Raw genomic sequence first — 24750 nt, 5'->3', positions numbered from 1 at the left:
CAACGTAATAATACTAAAGTACGTGTTCCTCGAAGATCGTCGAGCTAAGTTCAGAAGCAAAACGTGTAATCTTATCTGTTAGTATCTGAACGATTACATGGAAGGAAATACCATCGTTCGAGATTTTCTACGCGTATCGTTTCGACCCGATTTAAAGCTTTCGTTAATTGCTCGTACGCCAAACTGTCGTTAATTAGCAGAGCTCGTCGCGTTCCTACGACGGAACGTCGACGAAAGGCGGTTGAATTCCTCCTCGGGGAGGCATCCGCGCCTCTTTATCTTTATCGCGGTATTTAGAAGTGGAGGCGTCGAGTGTCGCCCTGCTATGTATAACTGGTTACTCTAAGAGGCCATTTAAACGTCTGAAAAAAACGTTGTACGCACGCACCAGGGAACGTGAAGAATTCCCTCTCGAAGAAAGGAGAAGACATCGCTTTTTGCACTTCGTTTCCCATTACTTTCCTCGAATTTCTTAATAAGCAATTTCGCGCTGTCAATCCTTTCACAAATATAACGTTAGAGTCGTTGAAAGATGAAAGATACTTGGAAAACAGATTTATTCATACGCTTTGCCAAAAATTCATATCGAAGATTGCGTAAAATTTCGATGGGAGATTAACAATTTGTTAATTTGTCGATTTATATTAACTTTCCGAACTTTGAGTACTAACGTTCGATCTCTGAGCTTTGGCTATTAATCTTAAATTTCCGTGAGAAAGGAAATTTCGATAGAAAACTTATTAAATAGACGATTATTATATTTTACTAAAATCAATTTATTTCTTTCCTACAGCATCGCTTTCAAGTAGCATGCAAATGTTCCCACCGGTCATATCGGCAATATTTTATTAAATTAATGTTCAATAAAGGCTGCACTCTCTATAAACGTGAATATATTTTCACATTACTCACGCGCGTGACTCTAATTACAGTGAAAAATAATTTCCACCGCCTATGAAAAGGTTAATTCCATTTCTTTGAAAGCAAACGTTAACGTGGTTTAAACGCGTTGGAAATTGGGAGCGAGTCGATCGATCGATCGATCGATCGAACGATCGATAAAATTAGCAAATCTTCGAGGAACAGGCCAATAGGGAAGAGAGCAAACTGAATTATAGGAGATTTACGATTCCAAGTAGCCAGCGAAGGCTTCTCGAATCGTGTCAGGCGCGGATCGGAAGTCGGTCGAGCGGAGCTGGTCGCTGGCGTGCATCCGGCAACGTGTGTCTCACGAGGATCCACCATACATATATATATATATATATATATATATATATATACACTCATATATATATATACATATCCATAATACACCTACGTATTAACCTGCTATTCGACTACATTCCTTAAACTCACTTCATTAACATATACATATATATGTATATATACATATATATATATATTTGCATAGTATTATATACACAGTATCAATCATACAGAAGTCTCTATGTAATTAAAAGAAGAAAGAAAAGAGAAAAGAAAGTATACGTAAGAAGCAAGGCGAGAGTTAAAAACAGTACGACGAATATAATATTATACTATATAACGATACGTTGATCAAGGAGGATGGAACGAAAAACTGACGAAGAAAAACGAGTGAGAAGAAATATACAATAGAAGAAATAAGAAAAAGGAGGTCGAAATGGTCGTAATTGGGAAACAAAAGACGAATAGATATATGATAATAAGTAAGAAACAGAAAATGCAAAAAAGATATGCTTGGTAAAATGGTTTGTTCAAGTACCTCAGCGAGCGAGGTCACGCCGCCTAGAGCTGACTCTCTGTTCGTTCGGTTCGTTCAGGAGGAGACGTAACACGATTGGTAGTAGTAGTGGTAGTAGTAGTGGTAGTAGCGGTAGTAGTAGTAGTGGTAGACGATAGCGGTAGTAGTCGATAGTAGCTGACAGTGGTAGATAGCTGATTCGGTACTGGTAGTGGTAGTAACGTGTACGTATACGCGGCGTAGGGCGCTGGGTCGGCGATCGGCTTGCTCTAACTTGACGGCAGTAAGCAACACGAGAAATAATGTTACACACTTCAAGATCACATATGAAAAGAAAGAATGAATTTTTTTTCTAACTTTTTTCTTTTTTTTTTTTTTTTTATTCGTTCATTTTTACTTTCTTAAGGGACTAGGGTATTAATTGCATCTATCGTAACTTCTAAGCACGTTACAAGTCTTTCTTTTCGACCCTCTTTTACATTTGACTTTGACGACTCTTTCTTTTTTCTCATGGTAGCCTCTTTTATCTTAAAATTTCGTTCTTACTTTCTATTTCTCCGTGTCTTTTGTAGAATTGCGGTGAGAGCAGGGGTGGTGGGTTCAACTCCTTTTTTCGTATTTTCTTCTTCCGCTCGACATTTCTTTCTTTCTCTGCGTATCGGGACAGATGGCGCCGATAATGTGTTCGATCGTTTTACTGATACTTTCACGGCATAGAACGTATACATGGCTACATCTGCGTATATATATATACACATACATATGTACATATATATGTGTGTATACATATATACACAGCAAAAAGGAACAATTACGACAGAAAGACAACGCGACAAAACGCGGGGGTTAATTTCTTAATCGTTTCCCAGTACTAATGAAAGCAGTGGAAGAACTGGCCGGAGTTTTTGGTTGGTTACCGAGGGCCAAAACGGCAAAAGGACGTCGACGAGGAAGGGTCGTCGAGGGACAAAAGATCGTTCTCTCCTGGCTCGTTTCGATCGTTTCGCCTCGACCCTCTCTCTCTCTCTCTCCACCCCTTTACCATCCCTTTACCACCCCATCAGCTCTCTTTTTCCGATCTTTCTTCTCTCTTTCTCATTCTTCACGGTTTTTAATTTCCGTCTACGATACGCCCTTGTGCCCGCTCCGCTGCCTTTTTTCTCTTCTTCTTTCATTCTTTCCCTCTTTCTCTTTTGTCCTCTTTTCCTTTCCACTTTCTTTTTTTTTTTGCCTTTTATTTTAATCCGGCTTGTTCTTACCGCATCGACTTCGACGGGTGGGGGAGGGGAGGCAACACACGGTATATATACGGGTGTGTACCCCTCCGCTAACCCTTTCTCTCCTTTTTTCCACGCGCACACGCCTCTCCCCCTGCCCGCCCACCCACCCAACCTCCCTCGATCCTCTGCATTTTCTTGTTTATTCACTTATTTTCTTTGTTTCCTTTCTAACCCTGCGCGAAATTCGAATTGGTCTTGGCTTTTTAATATAATTGGTCGTTCAAAGGAGAAAGGATTCGGTGGACACTGGTGATATCGAGGGTAGGGAAAAATTCAGTGAAAGGAGGCTCTTCGATTCTCGAGGACCCGGTCTCCTCGTTCTTATCTTAAATCTTTCCCTATTAACCAAGCCGAAACTTGGTATTCCTTTTCTCCTATATCCTAACCAACATAGAGTCGTACCCTGCTTTTCTTTATATTTCCTTTTGTTATAATCGATCGTTTTATAATCTGGACGATTCGCCACCTACGGCTTACCTTGCGAAGCTCTTGAACGCCGCGGACTGCGGATTTATGCAGAGCGGCACGCGCGACGTGTTCAGCTGTTCCGCTATAAATTTGTGCATTTCCTCTGAAACAGACAACGTCGGATCGTCGAGTGAATTCTGGGTTCTGTATCTCGACAGTCCTGGAAATTAGGAAGGCGAATACGAAGGTGGATCGAAGCGGTCTAGGTTCTCGTTTCGCTCAAGGGACCACGTCGTTCCTCGCGAACCTTTCAGGGTGTCCAATCGATGGGAATCGTCGATCGAACGTTTTACGCTTTATTGCGCGTTGTCACGCGCACAGTTTACTCGTGCTGCGACACGTGCCTGGAAATATCTCGTTGGCGAATGATGATATCGATGAATCGAGCAGTCGAAATTGCGAACGATGTATGCACGCGAAGAAGAGATAGAAGCTTCGTTTAGTTCTTCAACTCCTCAATTCGATAGAAGAAGAGGCAGAATTTAATGGACACGCTTTTTATAGCTTTCTCAGTTACTTTTCTTTCCGTATTCGTGGTCCTATAGAAGTTTATAAAAGCTCTTTCCCAGTTCTACATCACCTTACAATTGGAATTTTTCTGAAACTATTCGATTTACCGAAAATTTGTTCTTACATTTGCGTTTCTGTAGAACATTTCCGACCTTCTTTGAAATTACAAAATATTCTTCGCAATAGAATTCTCAGTCTACGATATGTTTCTAAATGTTCTATATCTACATGCACCACTACAATTAGGATAATACGACGAACATTAACACTCAACCAGCTCTTCGTGTGCGGACGATAATAACAAATAAAATACAAAATTACAAACTTTCCAGAAAGCGTTCTGGCATCCATCGAGAACTTCTTTGTTCGTAGCTACACGATTCGCGCGTTTCGTCTTACGACACCTTTCTTGGACACGTGCAGCCGTCCGCGACTGTTCCAGTCGGAACAACTCGACAAACGCGATTACTCGTTACGAGCATCGCATGCCTGTCGTATGACAAACTCGAATGCGAAATCAAACGCGTTAGACGCGCCGTCTACGATAATTGTACGAGTTTATTATGTGGCGCGAGCTCAATAGGCGTAATTTAATGCGAATTCGTGCCTCTGTTGGCGTTTATAGATCGAACAAAGGCGCTATATTTTAAAAAATGCACGGTAGCATGTATCCAAACGGGAATAATTTCTTATGGGACCATATAAATCTAATATACAATTGTACGTTTTATTCTACGTACGTATTACGAAGATGAAATTTATAAAAATGCAAGATTACGAAAAATCTAGGAAATTTTTAAACGAGGCAAAGAGAAGACCCCTTTTTCGTGGATTTAAAATTCGATGGAATGTAAAAATTTCTCGTAAAGCTATATAACAATTTAGAGATTAAAAAACATTTGAGAATTCACAAAAGAAATTTGATCTCGTGTATTGTATATCTATCTAAACACGACAAAGATGAAGCGTATTTCTAACAAACTTAAAAAGAAAAGAAGTTTTATAGAACGGTCGAGTATAAAGGATATTTTTCATCGATGCAAGTACGATAAAGATAAATACGTATACCTCTAACCAATTTGAACGTCAATTCCGAGTTTAATTTCATATTACAAGCTCGCTAGAAGATTTCTGAATACAAATTACTCGTACTATATCATTTTCCATCCGACAGCATGTTAAGACGATAAATGCAAATGGCAACACGTGGAATAATAGAAAGACTCATAAAGTAAGAGATTAAGGAGAAATTTAAATATTAAATATCTTTGAATATCAGAGTTTTAAGCACCCTAAGACATCTGGAAAATAAGTTTCTCGAAGGGGATACACAATTCACGCCGAAGTAGCCCCTTCAGTCAGCCTAACGAACGAATGGCGTGCAATTTTTAACCGCGATATTAGACCCAGTTTCTCCGACGATTACTTTGGAAGAAAGTCGGCTGCGATAACTAGTCGGACCCCCACTGATAAACGATGATTTATCGCGGTCGTATTCGCGAACGCACGCAACAGTCTATCGCATCGTTGTTCCGCGTACGGTTCCAGCCACGTGTCCAAGACGTTTACTATTAATAATCCAGCGTGAGTCACACCGATGCATTTTTCTCTCCAGCTGAAAACCCGCGATTAATACGGTGTCGTGTCGCGCGAGCTGCTCGGAAAATCCACCCTTTCGATAATAATTCTTCGCTCGTTTCCGCGCTTTATTAGCAATCGTTGAGAGTACCTCGTTATCGGACCACGAATACGGTTATCAGTTATACGAGTCACTATAGCGCAAAATTAAATCGATATGGTCGATAAAATACTACACTCACGTAACTATTGGTACTAATACAAGTTACTAGTATTCATAAATTCGGTTATCATATAATACGTAGAGAGGAATTGCAATTACTTTTTTTTATTCATTGTCTAATTTAAACGTGACGCGTGAATCCGAAGTGAAAGCTGAATCTGACACTAAAAACTACAACCCTAAAAATGAGCGTACGAGAGCGTCGAGTAATTTGGAACGTTGGTTCGATGGGTGGGTGCAACTGTCTGAAAATCGTGGAATTCTATACCGTGGAAAATTCACGAGCTTCGTGGGTTACGGTACGGTTTATTAGCACCCTTCGAGAAATCGATTCGCGTTATTGAATCTCTGTTACCCTGCGGCGTAAAGTTTCTTCGCTCGATGTTGATCCAAAGTTGCTGAACGGTGGGAAAATAAATTTGTTTTTTTGTTTTACGGAGGAACTTGGTATCGAGAGTTTTAGGTGGCTATTCGTTCCGATTTTCTAGTTTACTTCGATGGCGATAGGGAGCGTCTTAGATAGTTGGCGAAAGATCTCTATAAAATCATCGTCGAGCGAAGAAACAGACCTCAGAGCTGGTAGAGTAGGACACACTTTTTTCTAGAAAATATCAAAATAGCGACCATGAAAACCTACTTTTAGCGATATTCTCCGACAAAATCGGACAAAATATCCTATCTACCAATTGTTCCTGGCGTGGCAGCTTTTCAACTACATCCCTCAGATACTCTGTCTCGTGAATCCGATATAATCTAGGTCGCTCTTCTTATGTTCGATCATGTTCCGATTTTCGTGTTCCACCGAACTACGATCTTTCGTCTGTTATTATAAAAAATCATCATTCGCCAATCGATATATTTCCAGGAAGAAGCTTCACATATCGTGTTCAACGACAAAATCAGCATGAAAAGAAAATTATATTCGTTAGAATCATTAGATTGGCGTATATGAAATTTTCTCTTCCATTTTCAAATTTTAATTGTACGTAGTCTCTATAAAATATCATACATAGTTAATGAAATAATAATCGATAATATCACACATTTAATAAAAATGTTCATGCGTTTCGATTTCTATCATAAAGCTTCTTAATACACCGAGTAAACATAATCCATATCAAACGTCTTTTCTCTGATTCCATATCTTAATAGGAAAATTGAACGCTATCAACCTGTCAAATTCGAACTTACAAAAAACAAAACTTCGTACACGCCAACCTAATAAACTCCGACTTAAGCTTAACGTGAAATCTGTGTAAAAATCATTCGATATCGAAGTATCGTTTTTTAAAGTACACGTTCTTCGATCTGTACGATTCTTACCTTTCACTTGCTGCACGGTGGTGAGCTTCCGTTCCCAGAGATCGTCGAACGGATGAGACGTGGCAGGCTCGAAGTCCCCCGTGTACTGTCTCAAGCCTCCGCTGGTCGTGTAACAGCACGTGCACATGCACGAATGATATCTCAGTCTCCCCTCGTCCAGATAAGGATGCGCCAGTGCATCCACCACGGTGATCCTCTTGTCCTGCGAGAAGTTCGTGAACGGGGTCAACGAACGATCGATACACGACGCGAAGCCCGCCTCTCGAAAACGATCGATCTCGGCCGACTCCGGCTATTTACGGGGACAGTTAACCGTGTTAATCTCCCAAGAGGTAGGAAAAACCCGAGTTCCAACACGGTTAGGGACGAAAACGAATTTACGGCCACTGTTCGAACGGATTGCTCGACTGAGATCGCTAACTAATTACCGGTTAATCGTTAATAAGTTTGTACGTCATCGTTATTTCCAGATCGGGACACGTAGATTGGCTTTAGATTAGAAAAATGGGAATAATAGATTTTAGAAAAGAAAGAAGAGATTGTTCTTCGTTAACACTCGAACTACCACATCAGTCAAATTGACTGGTTTTACAATTTTATTTTTAAATTTCTACTTCGTGTTATATTTTTTTCCGCAATGATGCAATGACTTTCGCAACGGTAACTAAAAGAATAATATAACGAATTTTATTTTGTTTTTTATGTACTCAAATTCAAAATAATTTTGTATTAAGGATACTTATACCAATACCAGTATGAATGGCCGGTACTTGTCAAAATGTAAAAGGATTCTGCAATCTGTTTATCGAACCCCAATTAACCAGTTTCCTCGTTTTGTACAACGTCCCACACGTTTTTCAAATTTTTATTTCGTATCATTCGATATGACGATATCAGTTATCAGGAAAATTCCGGATCGATCGCTAGATCGCTAGATGCTAACACTAGAAATACCACAGCAGCAGATAAGATTGGTTCTACAATTTTATAAACGTATCAACCCTCGTGTAGGGATAATGGTCCCAGATGGATTAATAATGTCAAAAATGTACTATATAACATGAAATTCCTTTCGTAAGAAAGTAAAAAATCATTAAATATAAAAATATTCCATTATTGCGTATTTTTTAAAAGCCCAGACATTTTCACTGGTTTTGGTAGAAATAGCTTCGTGTTAACTATCGGTAGTTTTAACGTTAAAGAAAGGGAGATTCTTTTCATTGATTTGAAAATATCTACGATATGGAAATTCCTCATCCGTTGACTTATTCGTTGTCGGATTACGGATCTTTATTAGCGAATTTACCGTTATGGACTCGATCAAAGAAATAGAATAACGTTTGCGCGAAAACATTATTTTACGTTAGGAAATCCCTTGTCCTTAGTTTCAGTTCTTTTGTTAATTCACCCTTCTCACTTTGAAACACGCTCTACATAACAAAGTCCTTGGCGAATCGAAACTAAGAACCTCAGAGTTAACATATTTCTTCTGCCGCCTTCAACTTTCATCTTTATCCCCCTTCGTTTCTTTCCATTCGAGAAACTTCAGATTCTAATGAAGCCTCGACGAAACCAAGCTTCCCTGTTGTTTCTTAAACAACGACGATCTAAAATTACGGAAAAGTATCGGAGCAACGCTGTAGAAAGAACGAAAATCCACGAAAAGTTTCGCAAATGGTAATAGCCCCGCAGTTTTAGTTTTACGAACGATGAATCAACAGTTTCACGAGAGGAACGGTTTTAACGCCTTCTGAAAGCTACGTTGGAACTTCATCTCGATTATTCATGCCTCCATTTTATTCTCTGTTTGTTACTGAAAATGGCCACTCGAGTGGCCATTATTCAATCCGTTCTGAGCGCTTGATGTCTTAATATCAACCGCGTTAAAACGATCACACGCGGTTTTACAGAAGTTAAGCGTGTCGTACGAACGATCTAAACGTAAACGAGAGTTCGAGGACGAGATTCAGGAAAGTAGGCTGCGTTGGCGTATTCCCGTGCTTTAATAACTACTCGACAACCTACAAAGACGGCTCCGATCTCGTTCGAACGAAGCCAATAACTGCCGAGACTGTGTTGGTTTTACCGAAATCCTGACGAATATGGCGGCTGCCAGTTGTAAAAGCTACGTGTTTCGATCTACACTCTCGTTCACAAGTATTTTTAATATTCTACATTGCGCGAAATTGACAATGTTTTCGCAGCTTCCTAAAGAAAGTGAGATAAAATTGAAAAGCGATCGGTAATTTTTATCTCGTTCGATAATTATACAATACACGTTTTTAGAGTGTGTGAGAACATCGAGTATCGTAAAACGCTTATGAACCGGAGTGTACACGATTTCTTCTGACTTTTTCGTTTCTTCTCTTTTCGCGTCGCTTTCCTCCTTTTTAAGCTGGACAGTCGACAGTAAAGATTTTATCTCGACTTTCGTATTATACAAACACCATGTCCGCGAGAATTTTACTATGTCGCGGTCGCCGCTCGAAATATTTTTTACAAACTGCCACGCGAAACTTTTCACGGTCTTTTGTTCTTCGACATTTTTCCGTTTCTTATTTTGTTAATTGAAAAGATCGGTTGTAATTCGTTCGATGTACAGTTTCGTGAACCGTTGGAAGTTTCTCGAATGGAACGATGACGGAGTTCGATGACTTATCGCGTCGCCACGGATGTTGATAAGGGCACATCCTCGCTCGCAACTTGCACGTCTCTCTTCGTAAACATAACTACGAGTTTCAGAGTCGATCTATCATGCAGCATGGTAGTAGCTAGAATAGTTGTTGCAAAGAAGTTGACCAACTTTCGCAGTTCCTCGCCCAAGTTTCTTCGCAACCGGTATATCGATTATCATTTTTAACGACAGATTCATTCGTTTGAAGAAAGTCTGTCGTATTTATCGAGTACAAATGTTAGCAAAATGTACTCGCAACTTCCAGTCGTGTTTAGTGCTGTTTCCTAATAAAGTTGTACACCTACACGAGCAAGCTTTATACTCGATATATTCTATGCTCGAAATTCCAATCATATAAATTACAATCCTATAAAGTCGGCACATTATGTCGTAACGATAGCTGAGCGTGATAAAACTTACGGGATCGAAGACTAGCATCTGGCAGAGCAAATGGACAGCCTCGTGCGTCGCCTGGCTGCTAAGGGTGTAGAGGGCCGTCAACGAGGGTGGCTTTGGTGCGCGCCTCAGCATGTGAGATCTCGCACCCTCGCACGCGAACCTCATGTCCTCGAGGGTCGGCGTGCCCAGCAATTCTGTGATCAGTTCCAGCTGCAAAGCGAATGAAAATGTTCTCGATTTTAGAACCTGGTCTTCTCCTTCCTTCGTCACTTTCACTCCGGCGGCAGAAACTTTGCACGTATCGAAAGAAAATAAATCGTTATACTCGGAGAACAGGCAAGATTCTCCCGCCATTTGTCGTCGTAGAACTTTGTCGATGATGATTGTTGTTGGATGAACATACTTTTACCTGACAGATCACTCCATTTTCGTAGAGTTTCGTCGCAAAGTACAATAGCAAAGGATCGAGGAAATCGCAATTATTGTTTGCGTTATGAAATTAACTTATTCGCATAGAATTACAAGAGAAATTGGTGATACACCGGCGAATTTAAAACGTTCAATCGTGACACGGATATTTGCGTGTATTTGTATGAGAAATGCGTCCAATTTTCAAATGAAATATCATCGAAGAAAGCGAAATTCGTTAATTGATGGTTAAAGGACTAACCTGTTGCACAGGACTCTGTGCCTGAAAAAGTATCCGCCGACGAAGAAGCTCGCCAAAAATGCAACCGACACTCCAAACGTCCACGGCTGCGGTATAATGTCGCGCTCCCATCAGGATTTCCGGTGCGCGATAATACTGCGTCACCACTTCCTGCGTCATGTGCTTGTTCTGATCGGGTTCCTCCACTCGGGCCAAACCGAAGTCGCAGATCTGCTCGCGAATAAGATTCATAATTTTGTCGTTATTAATTCCGTAGAAAGATCGATGGTTTCCCTTATTTTCTCGTTTATTATTTTTTTTACGTTGATAGCGAAGAAGTTTGGAAGATTTAGCCAGCTTAATCACTTTGTTTCGGTTAGTTTACTTACCTTTAGTACGCAATTGCTGTTCACGAGTAAGTTCCCTGGTTTTATGTCCCTGTGCAGGATTCTGGCTGAATGAAGGTATTTGAGGCCTGAAACAAAAACGGATTATACTTAGTACGAGAATTCGACGATTCTTAAGTTCGCGAGTTTTTAAGTTCGCAGGTTGCCAAATCTTAGACTTTCTACGCTCGTGGATTTGAAAATTCAGACATCTTGTAAACTTCCAGATCGTTAAATCGTGAAACTTTTGAACTTCTACTTCTGAATCATAAGTCCAGAAATTGTTCAATTCTCAGATCCACGAGTTTTGAAGTTCCTGCATTCTTAGATTCTTACACTTCCTAAACCTCTAAACTCCCGGATCTCGAATTTTGAATTTCCTAACTTTCTCAATTTCCAGTCACTCAGAAGCTCTAGAATGCCTAAACGAAGAAGTTAAAAAATTCATAAATCTGTAGATTCACGGATCTTAAAACGTCTTATGACGTTTCCGTGGTTCTTAATTCTCAAACTTGTAACTGTCAACATGCCAAATTCCCAACTTGCCAAACAACAAACCGATATTTCAAAATGTCGTATTTCGCAACTTTTCAAATTAAATTTCCAATTTCCTAAATCCTCGAACCCCTAAAGTCTAAAATAGGAACTGCCTCTTTCTATATATTTCGAATCCTGTACCGAATTCCTCGCAGCGCGGTAACCAAGCCACGTTCCAAGACAATCAAACTTTCCGACGAGCCATTATCGTTCTAAAACCTGAAAAGACACGGATGTTTCTCATCGAGGAGGCGAAACGCGCGACCTCGATTTTCACAAAATTCCTGCGCCAGGTCGTTAGAGCCTCTTCACTCGACTCGACAAATGCGCATACATTCACCGCAGATTATCCACCGAACATATCCTCGTGACATACCAATCCGTAAAATTAAACTATTTCCTACTTTCATAGCAAACGTCGTATTTCTTACGTCTGGTTATCATCGGTGTATAATATAAGACAAAACAATTATCATAGTAATATCGAGAATCTGTCCCTTTGTCGCATAAAATTTCGAGTAAGAGATATGCGCGGTTCTAAAATTTCAAAGTTTCTTTATTCCGGCTGGCCAATTTTCTAGCGTATTAGGTTGTCCGAAAAGTTTCTTTCGTTTCATAAGCTGATAATAAATGAGCCATAATAGATGAATAATAATAGATGAGTGATAATAGATAAATGTTCAAAGCAAATAAAACGCCTACGACATCGACCATGCTCAAGTTTGCACCAAGAACGTGTTTATTACAGGTTTAATCAAATTACAATTTCTGTTTTATATTATTTTATTGAATTAGGTATGATCCATTTCGTTCCATTTTTATTATTATTGTTCGTGCATAATTCAATAAACTAATATAAAACAAAAAACATTGTATTATTTCCTTATACAACGAAAGAAACTTTTCGGACAAGCTAATATAAATTACTTTAAGAGATGCTACCAGCGAAGAATGTACAGCAATTCCATTTCAGGAACTTGTATTTATAAATTCTAGAAACGCGATCCCGATAATTTTCGTAAATGTGCAATTTTGTATTCTGCATCGAGTTCGAAAATTTTAGTTGGTAAAGGAAACGACATATCGTGCGTAGCAATTTAACAATTAGCGATGTGAATGCTGTAATGAATGAAATGATATGGAAATATTTTTTGTAGCCACGGTACTTTTAAATTTACCGGATAAACGATAGCGATATGAGTACAGAGTCGCGCTGATGGTTCATGGAAACAGGATTATTAACATTTTATTGAACGGAACAAGTGGGACGGTGGGTCGCGTCCCCTAAGTGCTCGTCATCGACGACAAATTGCATCGAATCGCGAAACGTCCTTCGTCGATGGTAATTTCGCACGGTGCGCGCGCCGAAAACCTGTTTTAAATTGAAATCCGGATCGAACAAGAAACCTGTCCTTATTATCAGCGAGAAAAAGGAGAAAAGAAAAAGGATCTTGCGAGGATTCTTCTTCCGACATTTTTATATTCCAGTTTGCTCCGTCTTCTTTCTACCTTAATTTAATCGACTTTGAAAATTAACCCGTGAACGTATAAATTATTCTTCGGTTTGTCAGTATAAAATAATTCAATCTTCCTCGTAATCACAAAAAGAGCGCAATTAGGTACAAAAATAGATATGAAGTTTAAAGGATGCTCTTATAACGCAACATAAAAAATTACATTGGACACTCTGTTTATTTCCTGCGAACGCGATTTCTCTTCCTTCGCTTCTATTTTATTTTAATTCGTGAAAGTACCTCTTAAATTTCCTACTATTTTTTTATTACAACACTCCGTCCACATACCTCGGCATAAAATATCTCCAATCTACGAAGACAAATGGTCAAACCAAATAAAACGTTTACGATATCGAGCATGCCCAAGTTTACACCAAGAACGTGTCTATTACAGGTTTAATCAAATTACAAAAAAAAAAAAGAAAAAAAGAAAAATCAATTTTCATTCCTCGTTATAATATACGCCAAACGGAACTTTAAATAACTGATTTTCTAGAAGTCAACCATTAACATTACGTTCATCGTATTCGTATATTAAAATCAACGCTGCTCGAACTCGCATTCTCACCCTCGTTCACCGTTCTTGGTTCCCCTTAGTCGCGAAACCGCGAGGCGAAACGATATGTGTTCAAGGCAGCAACGGGGCTGGGGGTTTGTTATACATAAGCTGGTACGGGGGATTGAAATGGGGGCGCGAGTTGAATACAGGACAGATTACCGGGCCGCCCCTCGGAGGGTTTACGAAAAGGGGTGGCAGCTTGACTAACGGACGTCGAGTGTCGCGGAGCTGTGGATAAACGCTCGTGTAATCCCTTCCAAATGGACACGCGTGTCGCTTGCCAAACATTTCATCTCGAGTAACCGTTTCATGGGAGTAATAATTATTTCATTGTCGTTCCGTGGAATATTATTCAATTTCACGGCGGTAGAATATTATTGAATTCCTTCCTCGAGAAGGGGATGGGTGGAATTTTTTTTTAATAAGAATAATTTTAGTTTCTAAATGGAGTTTCGTACTTACTGGCTTCCGCGTTTCCCATTATATCTTTTGTCGGATCGTCTGATACAATATATTATTAGCGAGATTTATTTATTCGGAATTATTCAGACAAGTGGATCCTTCATGAAGTTCAGTTACGATTAATTACGATTTTATGCGTGGCTTTCACGAATACAGTTGTACGTATTGTTAAATATTGAATTAAACTTATTAAGAGTATTTAGAGGGAAGGTTATACTCGCAGAAAACAAGCAACTAGTAGTACCTTCGTTTTAATAAAATCCTAGTTTAGTAAAGTCCAATTAGCTTAAAAACTCGCAGAAAATATAAAATGGCCCGTTAAAATCTACTTTTAAAATTCAATTAACTTTCCGCGTGTAACGGTACATATCCGAGAAGGAATTCCTTATTTAATGCTTCGTACTTAAAAATGCTACTAGATTAAACTTAAAATTTAAGGCACAATTTGTCTTACGTACAAAGTTACTTACGAATTGCTTAATACGTACGTTTTGCGCGGTAGACTTTAAAAACCACTTTAAACAGTTGGTTCCTTCTTAAAAGAAGAAACATTGATCAACCGTATTTCTTCCTCGCGTAAAATTATGAATGCAATTACAAAGGGATCAAAGATCAAACTTTCCAGAGAAAGCACAGCACGAAGAATGGAAAATTTTGTACACGCGCGACGCTAAGCCAGTTATTAACACATGATACTCGTACCATCTACGTAGCGCGTTAAATGCGCACTGTGGAACGTTATTCGCGATATGTAATGCGCATTACGGCCACGGTACTGAACAGTGTCACTCCCTTTCGCGTAATTATTTCGTCGCCAGTTTCTCGTGCATCCCTTTCTTCCCTTCGCGAAGCTCAGTCTCGACGCGACACTACCGTGGATGGAGACCGATCGAGCGAGAAACAGAGTCTTCATCGTTGTCGACAGGCGTGTAAAAATGTCAGCCTTTTCATTCTCGCATCCTGGCTGACGAACGAAGAGCATCGAGGAAAAAAGCCACCTGACCGATGCGAGGGGGTGGAAAGAATCGCCGGAGAAAGGGTGAAGGAACGACGGAGGTGAAACGAAGGAGAGACCTGAAAACGGACAGCAACGAAGAGAGGTACAGTGGTTAAGGGTAGGTTTCCCGTTGAAGGGTGAAGTGAGACAAGGAAGCGTACGAAGAAACAGGCTGGTTTTCGAAGAATCGAGAGTACAGTAACGCACGAAAGTATGCGAACATTCGTAGAAATATTTGATGAATACGTGCAATACAAAATATATAAATATAACTAGATACGTAGGTTACGGAAAAGATTTTGAAATTTCATTGGAACTGCAACGAGGTTCGATTATTGCGATCGTACTGGTTACGTTTCAGACTAATGTGAAACCTGATCGCAAAAGTATCGAAATAGTCAAGACAATTATCAATTGCACCGATAAGCCTAAGTCAGTTTTTATAATTTTGTGGTTTATTGTCTGTTGGATTATTTAACGTTTAAGACAGCTGTTCTTGTTGCGGATGAATATTTTTACGAAACGTACGTTTGCGATAGATATTTTTAACTTCTATGTACGCTTTTACATGTGTTCCAAATTTTATCGACACAATGATCGTGACAGCGCGTTTCGTTACAGCGTCAATAAAATTTCCACGTGTTTTGTACTACGATACACGCACATCAAAAATTTCCTATGGCGAGAGTTGAAATGTTTTCGCGAGCAAACTGTAGAAGAGTACGGAGAAAAAGAAGGGGAAGACGAAGGGTGAAAGTCGGCGTGGAAGAGAAACAGGAATGACACAGTCGGGGGTGGTGAGGGCAAGGGAGTGACGAGGGGCTGCAATAAGAGCAGAAACATCGGTGCCAGATGAGTGTGCCGTGAGTCATGCCGCATTCAGACCTCGACTTTTCTCTCTCCGCAATAAAACTCGGTAATATTACCGGGGTAATCTGCCCCGTGGGTGCGTCCGGTTGCGAATTCACCCGCCGGTAATTAAAGTCTCTCTCTTGGTCCCATCTCTCTTTCCACCGCAGGACTTCGCACACCCTCGCACTAATAACTCGAGACGCGGGGTGGTTATCCTCGATGCACTTGTTTTGTCGATTCTACGAGTGAGGTAGGATTATTATCTGGGTTAGCCGAGCTTCGACGTCTTAAAATTCAATCTCCAGGCGTACATAGAGTAACGAAATGTCGTTGTATATTATGCGACAGCATTAGCTTTTGATATAATAGCGAAGGAACGAGAAACTATCGTGCACTTGGAGGCTGAGCAAGAAAAAGTGTTCTCATGAACGAGAAAACGAATGGATCTAAACCTTACGGTAAGATCGTTTGAGTCAACGAAAAGTTATTACGTAGGAACTAATGAAATATACAACGAAATAACATCCATAAAGATTTTAACGAGTTGTCGATGATTTATCATAAGTCATGCATGTTCATCGTACCTCTTTGTTTGCGCACGTTCGTTTAGTTTATCGGTTGTATCGGCGCGTGTGAAAATAAATTTTTACGATAGTGGTTAGCCACAAGGTGAATCGAATTTGCGCTTCGCGTGACTCGTTCGAATTCGCTGGTTATTCGCTTTTGAATCTTTTACGCGGTGATTTTTAGACGCCGCTTGTTTTACCACCAGTAGAATTTTTAGGTAGCAAGCATGGCGGATTTTCGTGAATTTTCTTCGTTTCGATGTTTGTTTTATATTTAGCGGTTTCGACACAGTATAAATATGCATACTTTTGGCTGCGCGTTTTTCATTGCTCTAACGAAGAGAATTCATAGCGTGTACTGCTTTAGTTGGTAACGTTTGGAGTTCGATTATTGTCCAGCACACGATACAGTCGATGGTATAACGATATACGAGCCACTAGGAAGCCAAGCTGATCACGATTCCACTTTTCATTCATTTCTTCATTTCACTGCGTATTTAATTCTCATTATTAAGATTTAATTCTCATGGAACAAACGATACGCTTGCATAAGTTGATTCGCCGAAAGAGATGAGATAAATGGTGATAAATTCTAAAATATACTTAAAAGACAGCGTTTATAACATCATCGGTTTTCTGTACTTTTCAATTTATGAAGGTGATTAATGTGGCTTCTGAACGATTCATATAGAAATCTTTTAACCTGCTGACGCTGTGATGGAGTATGATATACCACAATTATTAATCTTCCGTATTTTTCTCCTGCATCGCGCTTTTTTATTTCAACAAGTATTTGTTCTTGCATATAGTAATTACGAAAGCAACTGATAGTTCATTCTAGGTGACAGAAGAAGCAACGATAAGATACAAGGTTCGTGTCATAAAAAAAAAAGAGAGGAAACTAACAAATTTGCCAAGATCGTGCAGCGGAGGAAATCCTTGACGATGGTTATAATGAAAATTGTCTTCTGCATTATGTAACTTTGACTATCTTCTTCCACCGGCCGCATTCATCGCACGTGTCTACGAAAATAAAACGTCCCAGGGTTTTCTACGAATATACAGGGTGTCACCTGTCAAGCGGCCGACGTGGCCTTACCTTTGCGGCTCGAGGACGCGTGCAACTATTGTTCGTATGAAAAAAAAAACTTCGATTCAAAGGGAGATGCTCCGCGCCGGGATGAATTGTTCCGCAAATGCGGGTGTTACGGGCGGACTTTTAAGATTGACCTCGTCTCCTTTTCTTTTCTTTTTTTTTTTTTTTTTGTCTTCAGAATATAAAAGTCAAGGTATCTTTGTTTTATCCTTGTTATCGATAGACTGCGGATTTTTATGCATTTCTGAAAAATTTCAAAGGGCAAATGTGGAGAGAACACGCAAAGTTACATAAAATATGCAAAGTTTAACGCCTATTATAATGTTTAGTAGGTAAAACAAATTCCTGTTTGGGTTCCATTTCTTCATTTGCCTTTATAAATATATGAATTTTCACGAATATCCGTAGTCTAGCTATCGAGTGGAAGATTACAGCGCCGATATACGTACTTTTTTTCCCTTTCCTACACGATTGAAGTTTCTTTTTACATATTTCTTTCTTGGTATTTCTTTTTCTCCTCTGTTAATGCTGCGAGATGTTTTACGTTTGGACGTTACGTAACTTCGATTTGCAACGCTCTAGCAGACTGCATGCTTTCTATTTGCAGTGTCGTCTGGCGTATTCTCTTCTCATCGTCGGTGTAATAAAGAAATCGCGTTTAACGTTACTATCGAGTTTTAGTTTCCTTTGTCGTCCGAGCGATTCAGAAGAAACCTTGCGGAAGTATTTAATTCGACATAAAAGTTTTAATTAATATCCTTTTCGTCGATCCTGATATTCTCTTTCATCGTAACATTACCAAAAAAAAGTGCATATATCGTGCTTCCGTTTCGCATTTATTTACAAATTCGTAGCACATTCAGCGTGACGCGTTCGTAGAACCATTTTCTTAGATCAACCTCCTTTAGTGTACGTTCCAAATATTATCAGATAATTTATATATCCTTCGGTTCAATTAATCACCGTCTCCTCGAATTCCAATTAAATCCCAAATAGTTTCTACAAAATGACATTATAATTTTTTAAAATTCCAAAACGTTTCCCACTGCTCCCTCCGTCAATTTCTCCTAACGTATACTCCAAACATTATCGAACAACATAACACAAAGTTTTCAAATCCCACTAAATCCTTACGAAAGCGATGCTAAATTTTTTTAACCTGAAATCCGCACTATAACGTCCACAGTACAAACTATTATATAGTGTATTATTATATAATTGCATTCATTATCGTAAACAAAAAAAGACAAAAATAGAAAGAACTTTAAATAATCTCGTAGAAAAATCTAACGCTACTCTAAAAAAAAATAAACAACGAAATTTCCCACTTTCGACTCGGTCCAGTCAGACCTGTTACCGGTGTTCTTCGTCTCATATCGTCACCGACAAAATTCGTTTTTCGCGACAAAACGCGTCAAGCGTATTGTCGACGCGTATCGACTTTCACGCGTCACGCCGAATCGCTAACGTTTCAATTATCAGTCGCGTTACGTCGCAGGATTCCGGCATTATGCGTGGCCGTTACATCCCGTGAGATAAATAACGGCGACGGATTAACGTAATAGAGTGATTAATCGGACGCAGCCACGTGCTCGACGCTGGATTAGAGCGTTTTACGCCAGGAACTTTACCGTGTGCTAGCTGGACAGCTCGGATCACCGCCGCGATGAAACCAGTTCTAATGGCTACACGGAAATTCCCAATCTCTGACGGGTTACCGATGAAACGTTGTTAGCTAGACACGCTCTGCTATTGGAAAATGGATCGCCCTGCTTTCGAAAATTGATATTGGTATAAGGAATTACGTGTCAAAGGAACGATACACCTGGCACTGTTTCGTCAATTATTGTTCCATGGTAGATTCTAGTCAATTTTTATTTATCCCACAGAGAATCATACAGGGTGTTTGTTTTTTTGTGATTTTTTTTGTTATTCAGATAGGAATTGGAATTTATAACTCGATTAGTAATCGTTAGTTTTTGCTCTTTTCGTTTCTCTCAAATATCTATTTTCTTGGATATTTCTCGTAATAAAGTCTGGCTTCTTTGCGGCAGAGAGAATTTAAGATTTATTACAGTTGATTCGTATACAAGTAACTCGAAGTCTGGGAACTATTAATTATTACGAACGAATGATAAACTATTAAGACACTTCGTTTTTTTTTCGTCGGTTATAGCTTGGTCGATAATGACAATTTTAATGTATTCGTTAATTTTATCGATTCAAAAATTATCTACTTAAATTTGATGAGAATATGCATCATTGTCGATACGTATAATTTCTCGTTTTAATTTTCTTTCTTATGTTCTATTTCTTAGAATATTTCAAACTCGCCTTGCTTATTAAAACAGGATTAAGATTGGCGCATAAAAATTGAAGGAGCGCGGCAAAAGCATCGCGGTGGAATATGCGACTTTCGAGATACTATTTTCCCAAAAAGTTCATGGTTACGTGTAATAAATTTTTGTGAAAGAAATCCAGTCTCTTTTAAGAAAGCGCGTTTCTCTTATACAGTTGCGGTTTTGAGAAATGCGCGTTGAAAAATTTGTCGACCCTCCAGCACGGGTATTTATAGAGAGATATTTCTATCCGCGTGAAAATAGTATCTTCTACCTTATGCGAAGGTCGTCGACCTATTTGTTCCCGATTTCCCGACTTTAAACGACGCTTCCTCTCGAGCAGTCTCGTAAAACGTCTCCATTAATCGTGACTTAATCAAGTGGAAGGAACCTTCGGAAAACAAACGCATAAGTTTGTCGCCAGTCATCGACTAAGATTTACGTAGTCCTTGCCGCGAAAATATGGAATCTTTCCAAAGTTCAAATTGGTCGATCAACTTTTCCTTCTTTCCGTTTTTACATCTTTCGTTTTTACAAGTCTCTTTTTAAATATTAATTTAATATCAAATATTCAGATTTCCGTAGTTGTTTGTCACAAAAATATGGAAATCTTCCAAACTTCCAGTTGAATAATTAACTTTTCGATAATTTCTCTTTTTACAGATACTGTACAACATTTATTTAGTCTATCTGGTAGTGTAGAAATTTGACTTGGTTTCACATAGTTTATAAACATAAAATAAAATTGGAACTAAACCAACGGGTGACTGTAACATCACAGAGACACAAGGCACAAGATTCTTTCGATATGTCTTCTCTTTCTTTTTAAATATTCTATTTTCCCAATAATATTCTTTCCATTGCACTACGTTCATCTATTCATTCGTTCGTTGTTTCGTTCATTCGACCATTCATTGTCGCTCTATTTTTTTACTATCTTTTTTTTATTCTGAATTCCATTTGCTTTTTAAATTCGCTGAAATATTAATCAAGATTCTCTTCGAATTTACATCGCATCCATTAAAGACCGATCCACGTTAAACGTTCCGAGAACGAGACAAAAATGGAAATTTCAGGTTTCAGGTGGTTTCGAGGGAAAAGACCGCGGTTATCGGCCGCGCTGAAAATAATCTCGCGACAAACAGCTTCTCTCTTTGTTTACGATGTAATTCGGGCGACGCGACGCGGCGAGATTGCGCGCGAGTTTCAAAATTAACCGCAAGGTCAACGGAATCGACCATCGAGTGGCGATCTCCGTGCGACACGGTCGAGGCCAGTCTCCGACATCTCGAACCGCCAACATCGAGATTCCAACCTAATCGATTCCTCTTTTTAAATTGTTCTGTAACTCGTGCCGCTCGAATCGTTTGAATAAAACGATCTTTTATATCCTTACACGTTATCAGAAATTTAGGAAGTTTTAAGTGTCTTTTTTTTATTTTCATTTATCTTTAGTTTTTAATTTAATTTAATTTAGTTTAATTTAGTTTAATTTAGTTTAATGAGCTTTTGCGCGTATAGCGAGTATCGTATTTTTCATATAAAATATTCGCACAACTAATAATCCAATAGAAACCATAAAACGTTCCAACAACTCTCCATTCGAAAACCAAGTAGCCTCCAAACCAAATCCTCGAATAGCAACTCTCAAACCCTGGGAATCTTTCAACCACCTCCGTTCAATTTATGATAACCAAAAAAAAAAGAGTCTGCTTTTCAATACGCGATATATTCCCACCATCAAGACGACGAAACCGCAATTCCAATTCCACGACACAATTCTTCTAACTCGCTCATAAATATACGAATCTCGTCCACGACACGCCGCAAGTAGTTCGGTTGCTTGCTGCAATCTCGCGCGAGTTCCCGCTAACCTGTATATTTTTTCACGCGCTGTTCTTTTATTCCTTATTCTCGTTCCGTTCTGTTAAGGTATCCCTTACATTTTTTACCACTGCTCGGGTGATGATCATCCACGACACACCACAAGCGTATTATAGTTCCTAGGAATGATTTCGCGTGAGTTCTCGATAACGGTTAGGAAGAGAAATCGAGACCAAGTGGGAATATAAGCGATGGAATACGTCACGCCAGGACGATTTTACGTCGGTCTGTGGCAGCGTTATCGGGTTCATCGCACCCGAAGAAGCCGGCTATGCGTGCCGTTCCCGCCGCTCGATTCCTCATTTCTCCTCTCCAGGGACGATGAGGTCGCCGCGGCTACCAGAGGCTAACGCAACAGCCACGCGGGGATATATCGTACCGAAAGTCAAGGACGAAGGACCGGCCGGCTGGTGTATTAATTCCAAGGTCATCGGTGCCTTCGATCGTTCCTCCTACTCACGGCCACTCACAGCCGCCTCTGCTTCGACTATGCTCGATCGCGCGCGGAATACGTGTCCTCGACGTCGCACCTGTTGTCGATCTCCTCTCCGTAGCTCATCTCTCGATCGATTTCCATTCGATTTTCTACGGTGGAGTTTGGCAGCAGGCAGCAGCAGGTTGAAAGGGAACTTTAGCGTCTTGATACTTTTGCATAAGCGTTCCTTCTCATTTCGAGCTTTTCAGTGTAATATAACAATAAGACTGTTAATAAGATAACTGTTAATAAGAAGACACACACACACACACACACACGGTGCTGAATCCAATAGATCTAGGCGGCCTTTATTAAGAAATCCGGATTCTTGCGTGTAATTCCGTTTGTTCTATATCGAAGAAAAATAGGGAACAAGAGAATATTCTTCCTAACGTGTACTTTGTTGGAGAAAAATTGGAAGCGTCGAAAGTAGTTTACAAGAAAGTTTGACTCTTGTATCGCGGGCAAATTTAATAGCAGAAAGGTAGAAATAAATTTGAACCTTGACACTTTGTTCTTGATTTATACGTGTTTCGCTTGGGGAATAAGTCAAAGAACAACTTGTCCGGTGCATTTTCTTTTCTCTGTTTAAGAACAACGGTGCTCTGTTTAAAAAGCGTAGACGCCGAAGGAAATCGAAATGTCTGCAAACCAACGCGGTTTCTTTCCTCCCTCTATTTAAATATTTCTCCCTCTAATTAGATATCTCGATTCACCTCTTCTTCGTTCGAGTTGCAAGTGTTCACAGAGGAGTTTTTTTTCTCGGATATACAGATCCCAATGATTGTTTTGTATTTTTCTCTGGAAATTTGACGCAACGTTTAAGAAAGTTTTAATTGACGGAATTGATAGAATATTTTTATTATATTATTATTTTATTATTTTATAGGATTATATTTATTTATCGGTATAACGTTTAAAGGAAGATGTAACAGATAGAATCGGTACGATATTCTTATTAGAATTCGTATAATGTTTAACCAAGTATGACGTAGTATGTCCAATTGGTACGTTATTTCTGTTGTAGAATTGAAACAGACGATGAAAATTATTGTTTCGTTCTAATTAATTCTGAGCACTGTCACTATGATTTGTTTGCCTGTGATATTGATCAGAGCTATATGGCTTGGCGAGAGAGCGAGCCGAATTGTCGAGTCAACGTTGAATGCTAGTCAGAAATAGTTTTGAGGTTCTACGTGCATAGGCGGATATAGGTGGATAATAGAGATGATGGATATCCATTAATGAGAAGCATTAGTGAAATTGGAGAGCAGCATTTCGATAATTCAGGTTAAGTGTTCAGAATCAAGCATATTATATACTACTAAGTCATTGATCGACTTTTAAATGCACAAAATCAGACGCGTCAACTAGAACTATCTTACATAAAATCGACGACGAAACGGAAAGAAAATTTTTAAACGCGTTTATTCCTTTCATCCACTCTTAGTAGATATTCACTTAGTATTCCGTGTCATTAAATATGTAAATCGATTCCGTGACGTTTCCAACAAATTTTATTTATCTATACAATACAAATTTAATCGTAAAAATAATTCTCACGATTGAAAGCAGCGAGAAGAAAAATTGCAGATAGCTATTCTTTGAAATATTTGAGAATAAGATAAGTTACTTCTATAAAGCTGATAAATTTGAAGGAACTGCATTAACTCGCTCATCTAATATCATAACAAAAAGTCCATACATTTTATACTGTAATAACAAAAAATTCTGATATCCTACATTATATATACTACGATATTTCTCATATCCTACGTTATAACAATAAAAGGAAAACGTCAAACTTCAACGAAAGGCGGAAAAATCGCGATCACGTTCGGTAGAATGGACGAGGTTGGAAGCTCGTTAGCTCCACGTCGACGTTGAAAGGCTCCATCGTTGACGCAGCTTCTTTTTGCCACCCGTTAATTACATTCTTGCCAAGGAACGATATTTAATCGAACGCGTGAATTTCACCGCGGATGATTATATATTGGGACACTGAAGGGATGTAGGCCAGAAACCATAAATAGCGCGTCCTGTCGCAGCTGTCGATGCGGAGAACATAATGTTCGAGACATAAAGGTCGGAGACGTCGAACGTTTCCATCCCTCGGGGGAAAATTCAATTTTCAAACGTTCCGCGAGCTTGTTTCAATCCCAAAGGAACTATATCGTTGGTACGCGTAAGATTTTGCAGCGGGATTACGTCTGATTCGTTCGATCCGGCTGAGATTCATTTCGTTCATTCGCGAAA

At 39.3% G+C, this 24750-nt stretch overlaps 1 protein-coding gene and 1 long non-coding RNA gene across 3 annotated transcripts in view; one reads left to right on the top strand and one right to left on the bottom strand.

Annotated features, from left to right (window-relative positions):
• Positions 1 to 24750, bottom strand: part of LOC126864649 (serine/threonine-protein kinase NLK) — a 232167-nt gene that overhangs the window by 19503 nt on the left and 187914 nt on the right. The window contains exons 5-10 of one of the 2 annotated variants that reach the window (XR_007689272.1): positions 11217 to 11302; positions 10849 to 11058; positions 10200 to 10388; positions 7106 to 7307; positions 3481 to 3574; positions 1745 to 1996 (exon numbers count right to left, since the gene is read on the bottom strand). Coding sequence is in view for 1 of the 2 variants with exons in the window: in XM_050616192.1 (XP_050472149.1) it covers positions 3481 to 3574; positions 7106 to 7307; positions 10200 to 10388; positions 10849 to 11058; positions 11217 to 11302 (781 nt within the window). In the remaining variant the exon portion in view is untranslated. The remainder of the gene's footprint in view (positions 1 to 1744; positions 1997 to 3480; positions 3575 to 7105; positions 7308 to 10199; positions 10389 to 10848; positions 11059 to 11216; positions 11303 to 24750) is intronic. The other variant, XM_050616192.1, reaches the window with a different exon arrangement.
• LOC126864667 (uncharacterized) overlaps positions 1 to 24750 on the top strand; it is a 188488-nt gene that overhangs the window by 24805 nt on the left and 138933 nt on the right. The window lies entirely within an intron of this gene.

Source organism: Bombus huntii, chromosome 4 (genome assembly GCF_024542735.1).
Source record: "Bombus huntii isolate Logan2020A chromosome 4, iyBomHunt1.1, whole genome shotgun sequence".
NCBI lineage: Eukaryota > Metazoa > Arthropoda > Insecta > Hymenoptera > Apidae > Bombus > Bombus huntii.
The sequence above is the reverse complement of the archived record's forward strand: the minus strand, read 5'-3'. Positions and strand labels throughout refer to the sequence as shown.